Below are 12,831 nucleotides of genomic sequence, written 5' to 3'. Positions count from 1 at the left end.
TTTGCATGTCTGGTTTAGATAATGTCTGAAGTCCTTCCAGTCTGAAAAGGAGCCTCTGATTCTGTGATATAATAAGGGAGACCACGTTCCACCTACCAAAACTTGATGGTTCTTTTTCTTTTAACGACTGTGCTCTGTCTGATGTGTGGATGCACAGCTCAGGGACTGAAGTGTTTCCTGCTCACCTGCCAGGCCACAAAAGAAGGATTGCTCCTGGCCGGGCGCGGTGGTTCACGCCTATAATCCCAGCACTTTGGGAGACCAAGGTGAGTGGATCACCTGAGGTCAGGAGGTCAAGACCAGCCTGTCCAACATGGTGAAACTCTGTCTCTACTAAAAATATAAAAATTAGCCAGGTGTGGTGGCAGGCGCCTGTAATACCAGCTACTCAGGAGGCTGAGGCAGAAGAATTGCTTGAACCCAGGAGATGGAAGTTGCAGTGAGCCGAGATCGCGCCGTCACACTCCAGCCAGTGAGCTGAGATCGTGCCATCACACTCCAGCCTGGGGCACAAGAGCAAGACTTCGTCTCAGAACAAAACAAACAAACAAACAAAAGAAGTAGTGCTCCTTCAGGATGAACTTACCTGTCCACTTCTGCTACACTGACCCCAGACACTTGTCCTTTCCTGCAAAGCACTTCAGACATAGGCCAAAAGGCAAATCGTGGGAAGTGCTGGGATTTAAAGTTTCTTGATTTGAATGGCCGTTCTAATTCAATGTGAATCCAAGACCACAGACTTGACAATCACCTGATTCGAAATATGCGAAAAGTGCTTGAGTCTTTAAAAGATGGGGTTCATCTCACCTTTCACTATTCCTCTCCCAGACATCAAAAGAGACGCTGTCAAGTTTCTTAGCTAACTTTGCTATCCTACAACATAAACAACTCTCACTCATACAAAATCTAATGAAAAGGAATTGGCTTTCCAGAGGGACTTTGAGACCAATGTCAGACAATCTGTCACTTTTCAAAATAAAATTATGGACGTATGTAGAGCTCCGTTTTCATAATGTTAGATCAAGTCTTTGCTCAAATTGTATGTTTTCAGAGAAGCCCTCCCATCCCTGCACTGCCTACTTCCCTCCTCTGTTTTTCTCTTCGTCATAGCATTCATCACCTTCTAATATACAATGTAATCTACTATTTGTCTTGAATGTCAGCTCCGCAGGGGAAGGACATTTGTCTAGCCATTGTTGTATTCTCAGCACATAAAAGTGTCTGGCAAGATAGTAGACATTCAGTAAAACTTTGTTGAATGAATAAATGTGTGGTGGGACATAAGGCATCGATTAAATCCAATAAGTTGGTGACGGTGAGGGGCAAGAATGAGTTTTTGAGAGAAACAAAGGTGATTAAGATACAACCCCTCTTCCTAAAGATGATCACCTAGCAAGGGACACAAGTGTACAAAGAATTACACTCAAAGGCTAAGCAGGACATGGGCAGTAGACACAAGACAACTCACCAGCGAGCCTTGACCTGCAGAACTTTGAAAGCAAAGGACATACAAGCTGAATGTTACACAGACGCAAGAGTGTATCCCCTATGGCCATGGAGAAGAAGGGCAACCTCGCTGTGAACATTGCAACCATGAGGGTCAGAGCAGGGCAGAGGGGGTTGTGCATAAACTGCCTCTCGTTTATCCTCAAGCCTGATTACCTAAGTGAACTGTTATGTTTTCTTTTTCCTACCTAGAATCCTCTTAAACCAGAGGCAGATTTGACCTAAGAGGTATGCAATTTAGTTGCGTCTACATGGCCCAATATGGAAGGAAATTTTGGCAAACACCCAGTTAATCTAGTCAGTATGAATTGCTTTTCCACATGAGGCTGGCCCAAAAATCCCACTTTGAGGCCTTATCAAAATAAATAGGTCATTTAGACATCTGTGTCACTTAGACACAGAGCCTGTGGGAGAAATGAAATAGAAGAAGGGCCCAGCCTCAGCAGGGAGCCTCACGTGGCCATGGCAAGGCTGTGCCCAGCAAATGTGCCCCTTTACTCTCCACGCTTTTCATATTTAAAAGTCAGTCATTTCTTCCAAGCCTTTTCCTCCCGGGTCTTTTTTTCCCTTTGCCCATCTAATATCTTCAACAGTACCTCCATTATGCTCCACGCAGCAGGGTCGGCTCCCAGGCGGAGGGGCTGTTGGATTCCAGGACAAGATCCTTAAGCAAAGGAAACCTGATCCAGGATGTTTTTTCCCTGTGAGTTCCAAGTTTGGGGAAAGCGTTCCTTGGATATTTTCCTTCTTCCAAGGTCTCAGTGGATGCCAAGCTCCTCTGTTGCTCTTTGGGATGTAAGATGCCGCTGAAGTGAAGGTTGAATAGCCCCGCTAGAATGGTGGGATGCAGTGAGGACTTGGTCCTGAGCTTCAAGGCCAGGTGGGCAGAGACTCTGGCACCTGACAGTAGGGGAGGAAGGAGGATGCTGGGTAATGCCCACGCCTAACATCCAGGCAGACCACCCATAGCCATCAGCCCTGTCTGTCTCCTGGGGTGGGATTTCTCAAACCAGGGTCCAGGATAATAATCCACCTCTTCTTTTAAAAGAAAGCCATGATTTATTTTATTTTATTTTATTATTTATATATATATATATATATATATATATATATATTTTTTTTTTTTTTTTTTTTTTTTTTGCTTTGGAGACGGGGTCTCACTTTGTCATCCATGCTGGAGTGCAATAGTGTAATCATAGCTCACTGCCGTCTTGAACTCCTGGCCTCAAGTGATCCTCCCACCTTGGTCTCCCAAAGTGCTGGGATTACAGCCATAAGCCACCACACCCAGCCTGAGAGCCAAACTTTATTTAAATTTGGGAATCACTGTTCCAGGAGCACAGAAATAAAACTATCCTTCCTCCTTTATAGCCCTCAGGCTTCTCTTCCTTTTCAAGGCCTTCCTCAGTGAGCTTGGGAACCTCATCTCACCAAGATAAGCATGGCAGAGGGGCAAGCAGGACTGAATAGACTACATGTATGTGGTGTGTATTTTTAAAATCACCATTTAGCACATGCTTATTTAATCCTCATAGCAGCTGTGGAAAGCACTTGTGATGAATGCTTTTCAGAGAAGCAGAACGGGAGGTTCAAAGCCGCAGAGCAACATGACCAAGGTCACTCCACAAGGCCAATGTCTGCCACTGGGATTTCAATCCCAGGTTAACTGATTGTAAGTCCCATCTCCTAACTGCCAAAATAATCCCCAGGCCCACCAGAGAGAAAGGATACTTTCACGATGACATCCTAGGCCCTGCGTCTACTTTGCCTCGGGGCAGGGCTGAGGGTGGGGACTTGAGGAGCAGAGACTGCAGCAGACAAGAAGCTGGTCCTGAGCTGTGGGTTGGGAAGGTTCAGGCCCTGCAGCAGGTCCGGCCGGTGGAGCGCAGGACGAAGGAACGCTTAGAGGAGAGCAGCTTCTGCAGGGTTGGTGTCTGGGAGAGGCTGCTCCTCCCCAAAGACTGGACCTATTAGAAGTACAGGACCTCCGACGGAGATGGGGTTTTAGGGGGTCACCTAGTCCAACCCTTGACCAGTACATGTCATAACCTGTCGGACAGCCCAGCAACAAAGACCACTGCTCACCTGTAGGTTCTTCCCTGTCAGAGTCGGAGTGAATCTTCCTGCTCGTGGGCGTAGCTCTCTGAGGAAGCTGAGGGCTTTGGGTCTCAGGGCTACCATTGATTTGAGCATTTCTCCTGTGCATCTTCATTCTTTCAAGAAAGGAGGTCTGGTTCTGGCTACCAAAGGGCCCTGCTCTGCTGGGAGCACAAGCAGCCTTGCCCATTGCTTGGCTCGGCTGAAAGGTCTGCATTCCGAAGCCAGGATTTCCAAGGATAAACAGGGTTAGGTGCTGCCAGCCTTCTCAGCAGCAACCAGAAATTCAATGAGAAGTTTTGGGGAAAATTCATCTTTTTCCACCCAGTCATTGAGAGCAAGGTTTTACGACAGAGGGGATGAAGAGAGAGGCTTTTGTGGGCTGATGTCGCTGTGTTGCTGGCCTCCAGTCAGGTCACAAGGTGGAGGGCTGCATGCCGGCGGGGACGTTTGGGCTCTCAGACAGCTGAGGCATCAGAGCTGAAGGAAATATCTTCCCAGAGATGTTTGGCCATATTTCTAGGGCCAGGTTAAAAGCTTCACACAGAAGCTGAGTTAACACTGGTATGTCTATGAGAGGGTCATGTCCAGAAACAGCTTTCTCCTTCCAACAGAGACTTTGTAGGAAAAAAATCTCCATGCTCATATTTCTCTACCCCAGGAGGCTCTCCTGGAATCTAAGAGGCCAATTAGTGTCAAATTCTGCCCCACCAAGCATCACATAATGGTGATACTGTTAAGGACATCATATATGTGAGGCTGAATTATCCACAATGGCTGGCAATGTCTTCATTTTCCAGAATGAGGCTCCGGCCTCTTTGCTTTGGCAAGAGTTGATCTCAGGACTGCCTGAAACCAGAAACTCCAGGCAAAGCTCTTTGGGTCACTCTTCTGAAAAGGAATCACAATAATAAGATCTGTTATCTTGGTACTCTGTAAAGCCAAGGTGTCGGCCTTCACTACAGTGAAAAGTGAGTTTGACAGAACCAGTGTGATTGTCTGCTGATTAAGCCATCTGCCACCATGGAAATGGACCGAGATTGTCAACTGGTGCACTGGTGCCGACAGCCACATTTTTACATACTGGGCCTTTGGCTGCCATCTCAACTTTGTCTTTCCAGAAGTCAGTTCTTGGGAGGCAGACTCTAGGCACCACATTCTAGAGGGCCTCCATGCACGCTCAGGCTTCTTCTCACAGCAGGCACACCCCGCCTAAGCTGCACTCCATGCACTGAGGGACAGTTGGGGCAGGAGCTCTCACGCAGCCAGGTGTTGGGCTCTGCAAGGAGGTTTGTGTGGGGATGTGAGCAACTGGGTCAGCTCCCTGGTCCAGACTTCTGCATTCAGGATATAGACATAGCTCTGTGTGTATGTTGGGGACTGGAGATGACCACACTACTACATTTTTCTTGAGTGACTTTTAGTAGGAAAAAAAAAATGAACCCTCTCTTCAACACTGACATTGTTAAAAACACATAAAATGCACATCACTTCACCAAGCAGCATTCAGGCCTTGACTTCCCTGTGGGAACAAGCTTTTAGCCTATGCCTCATAAATAGGTGGATTGTGATCCACTCTACCCAGAGGGGACATGGGAGTGATGCAGTCTTTACCCCTCAACACCCCAGATGGAAATCTTATGCCGGAGGCTTAATTTAGTGAAGTCAGGGTAGGAGCACTGGGTTCTCTTCAACTAGTGATATCATGAACAATAAGAAGAATTGTGTATATGTAGCAAGTAGGAGAAAATATTGGCCAAGTTTATCTATTCATTCAACAAATACTTACAGTCTACTAACTCTGTGTGGGGCCCTGTTCTAAGTGCTTGGATATATCCGACCCAACAGAGATCCCTACTCTTACGGACCTGATGTTCAGGAGGGAGGGGGATATGAACCATAAACGACAAACACTAATTAATTACTGATTAAATTATGTGATAAGTGGAAATAGAAGAGCAGAGGAAGGAGGATGAGGGAGTTGCGGGGAGGAGGGAATTAATGTGGATTTGGGAGGCTGCCCAACATGTTTCTGGGTCTGAATTTTTTTTGGTCTATGACACAAACCATATTCTTGATTGCTAACATCCACTGAGGCCCCCTCTGTGCTGGGCACTATGCTGCGTGTTTACTTGGGTATCTCATTTACTCTGCAAGACTGGCCTGGTTCTTCATACCCCTAGGGCAGAATGCAAGACTTTAGTTCTTGGCCTTCTGCATCTTCATGCTTTTTCTTTGGAGCAGAAATTGCTCTGAAAATGCTGGTTTTAACTTAAATCTTACATTGACCAGATATCTCTTCGAGCCCCAGAGCCTACGGAGTGCTTTTGTTAAAACCCAGAGCCAATGGGCTCAGGCTGTCCTTTGTGCAGCCAGGTACCAGTGGGAGGATTTTCCATGCAATTACTTGGGAATGAAAAAGAAATGAGAGGGAGGCCTGCGGTCTTTGCTACTTTGACTCCACAGGCTGCTGGGATGGACGTTGGATGAAGACACCAGCTTAGGGCATGGCCTGTTGCTATTTATGACTCTATTACTTCACAGTGAGAGCACAGTTCAGGCTGACTGCTGGGTGGCCTCTGTGTTTCTGTCACTTCCTTTTTTTACCTATGTGAGGACTGTAGCATTGGTTGGGACTTCCAAAGTCCTGTTAGCCAGGCTTCTGCCATCAGATGGGCCTGTGGACACATTGCCCCATCAAACGCTGCCTCCTTCCTAAGGCCCTAGGGCATCACAGAAAGATGGGGCTGCCAAGCCACTGCTCTGATAAGGCACACCTTCAACCAGGCTCCATCACTCAGAGCTACGGGAAAATCCCATGGTCATATGCCCTCTGTTGGTGACAGGGAATTCTGTCATGCATTCAGATTTTTGCATGTCTGCTCTGTCCCTGGAACTAGAATAAGAGAATAGGGAGAAGAGCTGATAAGAAGTCAGTGATAACTATAGCCATGGCCATAATTTAGGCTCCAAAAAAAATAATTCTGAGTGGTTACCAGATAGCTTTCAGAGAGGGTTGAAGCCTTCAGTAGACTAATGATTGAGCAGAAAAAATGTTTAGAAAAACTTGAGACAGATTTTATCCATGCAGTAAGTCAGAAGTCAAGTCAGAAGTTCAGATGACATGTACGATTCCTGGAATTTAGTGATTTTTTTTTTTCTTTTTGTTTGAATGTGTCACTTCTCTTCTACTTTCTGTTCTGCTCCCACTAGAATGATCTCCTTCCCCCAGGCCCTCGGATCCACCCCACATACCACCACAGGCTCATTCTTTGCCACACCCTGTTTTCTAGCATGGCTGCATGCACAAAACCTCCCTTAGTTCCCACTGCCTGCAGCGCCAAGGTCACAGAGTTTACTGAGCTACCATCAGCAAGACCTTGAACATGCCTCGGCCCTCTCTCCTCTCCCTCTACATTGCTCTCCTTCAGTGGTACAGCTCCTCCCATGGCTGTCTCTAGACCTCGCCTTGACATCTCGCCACCCATCTCTGCCTTGTTCCTGCGTGATCCACTCCCCTCTCTCGGCCCTCGTTCCACTCACCTCTCCCTCAACCTCCAGGAGCCCTTTGTGTTTCCTCCACGCCTTAGGCATCTGACCCGTGTTTCCTCACAATCGCAGTTACCCTCTCATACTCACATGCAAGGACAAGAAACATGTTTCCTATGACTTCACACCCACTCCCTGGCCATGCACACAATGCAGTGTAGAAGTTGGTCCCAAATCTATTACCGGAGACCTAAGCAGCAGCCTCCTCCTGCTCAAAGAAAAATGTTCTGCCACTGCCAACATTGCACTTCCTCAGCAAGACATCTCAGAAAATGCCCATCAGAGCCTTCCACCTCATTCCAAGCTTGCAAACAAGCTGGTTTTTCATTTGTCTTGTTTGTTTTTAAGCAAGAAGCATCCCTTTAGAGGACGAATTAGGAAAGAAAAAAAAGTCAAACAAAAACAAAAACAGGAGTGGAGCTTTGCCTCTTTCTTTCGTCCCCTGCCTTGCCCTTCCTCCCTATCCCATCCCCCTCACTTTCTGTGTTGCTTTTCATGCCAGTTGCTAAAGACTGTAATTTTAAAACTGAACTGGCTTTTCCAGAGCCTTGAGGAATGTGCATCTGCACGTGGATTTTTCCACAAAAAAAAAATGTCCCTGTTTTTTGGATCTTCTTAGCCAGAAACAATGAGGCCAGGCAATCAGAGTCCACCCGTCTCCCAACTCTTATTCTAATTTGTTTGAGAGGCTCAGAAGGGGCTGAAGGGCATGGTTTGTGTTTTACCCTGTCAGACTCTTGTTTGATGAGGTTTGTGCTCCATTTGTTCGGATGGTTTTTATGGTTTCTTTGTTGTTCATGGAATGACTTTGAAAGTCATAATTCTGTATCCTCAAGCTCCTCTGCTATTCCTGCTCAGTGTCTCAATGGGACTCCACCACGAGAAAGGGAAGGAAGAAGTTTCCAGCTAGTTAGTTAATCGATTTCTGAGCACGTTTACGGAAGCATGTGGAATCTTTCAAGAAAGAGGTTACGATCACAAAAGTTCAGATTTGAGGAGTATTCTCCAAGACAATTGAGAAGCAAGCCCTTAGTCATGCCCAGGTGGGGAGCAGGTCTCCATCCACTCATTTCCTGATCCAGCCCCTCTCCCAGCCACATTTCTGGCCTCTTCCCTTTCTCTGTGGTCATCAGCCCAGTCCTCTCCACTGCCAATAGAAAAGCCCGAGAGCCCTCAGAGAGCCTGGAATGTGCTCCCACCCCTGTGATGTCATCCCACATCATCCATGTTCTGAAATCGGGGACTGGAGTTGGCCCCCAGGAATGTCACGGCCCTGGGCTTTGAGACACTCTTTTTGTGGGCCTTTCACCCAGTCCAGACCTTGCCTGCGCTTCAGGGCTGCTTGAAGGATTTTACCTCAGAACTATGGACATTTAAAAAATGTCTAACCTTGTGTCGGTATATATTTGTAGAAAGCTTCATAAGGTGCTTTTCCATATGTTATCTCATTTGGTCATTTCCACAACCCCATAAGGTAGATAAAACATAAATTTTTATTTCCACATTAAAGAAAATTGAAGCCCAGAGGAGACTTTTGATTCATCCCAGGTTTCACAACAAATAGTGTCAGGGAGAGAAATTGAACCAATCCTCTGACTTCACATTGAGGGTTCTTCCCATTACTTTGGCTCCCAGATCTTCTCAAAGAGTGTTAAGGTTCTTTCCACCACCCCAACCCCAGGGGGTGAGTACACTTCCAGAATTTAGGGATGCTTTAAAAGCCATTGCTGAATTGAATTTTATTTCTCCTGATCACTACAGATAATGCTCACGCAACTTTTCTGAGAAGCAGGCGATGCTAATGTACCCCTATTTGTTATTGTTCGTTAGACCCTTCTTATGACTCAGTCAGAAGAGGAGCATGGGGCAATAACATGAATTCTGGCCTCAACAAAAGTAAGTAAATGTCTTGTAATTCTTTGGAGGGAAGCATGTTTCTGAGGACGGGGTTGGAGAACAGGATCATAAGATATAGGAGAGCAGCAAACATTTGTTTCCCTGCTTTTTGAGGAGACATCAAAATTATTTGCCAATTTAGGGCCTTTCCATGATACCCAGTCCTTGAAAGATGGTATGAGATTTTCATTTAGATTTTTGAGTTTTGTTTTATTGCACTCCGTTTTAGAACATTGGAAGTTTGAAGGTTTTCTTGAGACAAGGTTCTATACCAATGAATGGTCACGGTCACTGGCTGTGGCTTCTGTTATTTAAATCAAGGTAATGACTCTCTATAACTTTGCTCCCCTAACTGTTGAGGCTAAGTCATACCAATTTCCCCATCCCCCTTGATACTGGGTAGACTTCAACATATCATCACTTGGTGGAGAAATTGATGTCTCAGACCCCCACCATCTCCTCCACATCTTCCATCCCTGATGAGGAGATGCCGGGGGGTCTGGGACATCAATTTCTCCACCAAGTGGTGAGATGATGGCATGTCGAAGTCTACCCAATATCTCCCATTAAGGGAATAAGGGGCAAGAATGACTCACGAACTCTTGTACCAGAAATCAATCTTTGCCATGCCTAGGAAGCAAAATATGAAGCACATGAGCAGGTGGTAAAGGGAATTCTTTCAAGAAAGAGGTCGGGGTTACAAATTAATGCCCAAACAATAACCTAGACCCCTTCCAATTATGTGTATTAATTATTTACTTACTCTGCACATGACATTTGGCAATATAAGATTCACAAAGATGAATCAGACATGCAATGGTCCCATAAGTGGGAGAGAGAAACCACGCACACACAGAACTCCTTTCATCTGGTTGGTATCAAGGAAGGCTTGTGGACCTGGTAGCACTTGAGTCAGCTCTGGAAGGAGAGGCAGGATTTGGACCTGTGGCAGTGTGGGCTGGGGAAGACATCAGCTTGGCATGTCTGACAGTCAGAGAGGACCTCAGGTTCCTGGAGTTTAGGATGTGTGATGCAGAAGAAGTCTGGAAAGGTAAGAAACAGAATCGTAAATGATGCTATGAAGATAGGCCTTAGTTCTTTAGGCAATGAGGAGTCACTAAGGTTTTGAACAGTGGCATGCATGGTGGGTTGTGGGGAGAGAGAGGAGTAATGAGGACACCAGTCAGACTAAGCCACAAACCATGCAAGAAGCAACACAGATCTGCAACGCAGAAGTGATCATGGGAATGGAAAGGGTGTGTGAGAGATACCAAGGAGGAAACTCACAAGACAGGGACACCACGAAGCAGCTGATCTTTGCTCAGATGTCACTTTCTCAGTCAGGACTTCTCTAACTTTCCGATTTGAAAATGAAATCCGCAGCCTCAGTACCATCAGTGATGCTCTACTGTTGGTTTACTTTTTAAAAATTTGAAAATGAAAAGGTGACATTTGAGCAAACACAAAATTTTAAGAATTTTAAAATGTGTTTGTTGTTGTCTCTCCCATTGGATTGCAAGTTTTACCAGGAATGGCTTGTTCATTCCTGAATCTCCAGCGTGGAGAACAAGGCCAGCACATAGCAGATTCTAGGTAAATGTTTCTAAAACAAGATGAATAAATGAGTCAGTGGAGAGTGGGTGAAGGAATGAGTGAGAAAGCGTATCTGTCAAGACGTCTCGCTCCCTTCGGGGAGCCAGGTCCTACTCACTGCATTTCTTTCCCTCTTGCCACAGGTCCTCCCCTTGGAGGGGCACAAACGATCAGTAAGAATACAGAGCAACGGCCCCAGCCAGGTACCTGCCCGGGATATGTAATCTCTCCTTTGCTTCCTGCACAGTTGTTGATTCCACATGGTCAACTGATGGAGGCTTTAAACAATATACTACATATGTTCTCTCTTATTTCTCTCAAAGAGGGTCTATCTTTGACCCTAATAGGCCTGTGAATGAAGTAACAGGTACTGAAATCAAGTGGAGACTTGTTAAATATCAAAGGTGAAAGGAACTTGAAGATGAACTGTTCCAGTGCTTTATTTTGTTAAATAAAGAAACTGAGGCCCGGCGAGGTGAAGTGACTCGCTAAAAACCATACAACTGGTTAATGAAAGAACTAGAGCTATAATCCCAGACCCCCAAATTCCTGTCCAAGCCTTTTATACTTCACCAAACCTTACTTTCAGAAATATCCCCACCCTGTGATGGGTCGGCTTAACAATTAAGGCAGAGGAACTTTTAAAGCCGTGGACTTGGAGACTCCGTATTGGAGAGGAACTTGGAGATTTCTGGGTCTATCATACCCTCACCTCTACCTTACTTGTGCTTATAGTAAACCAGGGCATTGACTCTCTAGCTGGGCCCAGTTCCACTATCTGACCCAAAGTCTGCCTCCTGGAATTTCCGCTCAAGCTTTGCCTTCTGGGGAAGCCTTCCTCCTGCTTTCTCCGAAATCCTTTGCGTATCTGAAGACAGCTGCTGTGCCCAAACCCCAGCTCCTCTCTCTGTCTTCTTATGTGATGCAGCTGAGATAAAGTTCTGAACAAGTCATTTGCTTTGGGGCAGGCAAACATTATTCTGCATCTCCACAGAAGGCAGAGCAAGAGAAAATCAACTGACATTTCACCTGGAAGGTTAAGAAAAAATTTGCTGACTGTGGATCACAAGTCAGATGTAGAGAGTTTTAAAGACTGTCCAATAACAACAAAATTATGCATTAGGTATCACCTGCCAAAAATACTTTAGTTATCATATCAATGGTGTGGATGAGAAAGGATGGTCTCAATGGGCTTAAGGACTCTTAAAGTTAATTTATGCTTCTAAGTAGAAACCCAGAAATCATATTGGTATTTTTAAAATTGTAATTATAGTTGAAAAAGTAGCAAAATTGCACAAAATACGTGACAATTGTGCCAAGTCGAGACCCAGCTCTCTACCATGATTTCCTCAACTAACAAAAAAAAGGAGATAAACCTCTCACCTAAACCAATATTGCAAAGACTTTTTCATGGCTAAATGAACACATATGTTTTGAGTAAAGTGAGATTTTTAAGAATAGTCATTCTATAGCTAAAATACAAACTCTGGTTTGTGCTGACATTTCTAAGTTTCAAATCACAGAGTGTTTTCCTAGAAGAAAACTGAGGAATCCAGTAGCCCAACCTACTCATTTGACAGATGAGAAAACTGATTCCCAGAAATTGTCCAACAAGTTATTTGTTTATCACATAACTGCTGCTAAAACCCAGGCTGCTTGGTTTCTAGGCATGTGTTTTTCATGCTACATTTTAAAAAACAGATTAATAAGGTTGTTAGTATTAGGTAGAGCTATTAAAGACCAGTAACCATGAGATCTTCTTTAAGCTCATGGAGTCAGCTGTCCGTTGTATCATTGAATATTAGCCAGTTCCTTTCCAAATGTTTTCATTGTTTTGCCTTGGGTAATGACAACATAATCTGCACATTTTAGATGCCAAATAAGAAAAAGTAATCCTGTTCCTATTCTTTGTTGTTTCTGTCATTATTGAGATGAAGACCACAAATGTCATCAAGATCTTTGAGATCTGCAAATAAAAGCAGTAAAGTTTTCTGAAATCAGTCTTTCCCGTGATCTTGAAATAAAAGTATAAACCCTTATGGTTTTCTTATGGCGGTTGTCATATTTTTAATAACACTGAAGCAAATTTCCTTTTTTATTTCCTTAGATCCATATCAGATCCTGGGCCCGACCAGCAGTCGCCTAGCCAACCCTGGTGAGTTTACCTTGGCCTGCGAGCCTTTTTTTTGC

At 45.0% G+C, this 12,831-nt stretch overlaps 1 protein-coding gene across 3 annotated transcripts in view; it reads left to right on the top strand.

The window, feature by feature from the left end:
* FLI1 (Fli-1 proto-oncogene, ETS transcription factor) overlaps positions 1 to 12,831 on the top strand; it is a 118,231-nt gene that overhangs the window by 102,249 nt on the left and 3,151 nt on the right. For 2 of the 3 annotated variants that reach the window (XM_003910942.4, XM_021926744.2), the window contains 3 exons: positions 8,983 to 9,048; positions 10,785 to 10,844; positions 12,749 to 12,796. In XM_003910942.4, coding sequence (XP_003910991.1) covers positions 8,983 to 9,048; positions 10,785 to 10,844; positions 12,749 to 12,796 — 174 coding nt within the window. The remainder of the gene's footprint in view (positions 1 to 8,982; positions 9,049 to 10,784; positions 10,845 to 12,748; positions 12,797 to 12,831) is intronic. The other variant, XM_021926743.2, reaches the window with a different exon arrangement.

The sequence above is a fragment of the Papio anubis genome, chromosome 12, assembly GCF_008728515.1.
Source record: "Papio anubis isolate 15944 chromosome 12, Panubis1.0, whole genome shotgun sequence".
In the NCBI taxonomy this organism is placed as follows: Eukaryota; Metazoa; Chordata; class Mammalia; order Primates; family Cercopithecidae; genus Papio; species Papio anubis.
The sequence above is the reverse complement of the archived record's forward strand: the minus strand, read 5'-3'. Positions and strand labels throughout refer to the sequence as shown.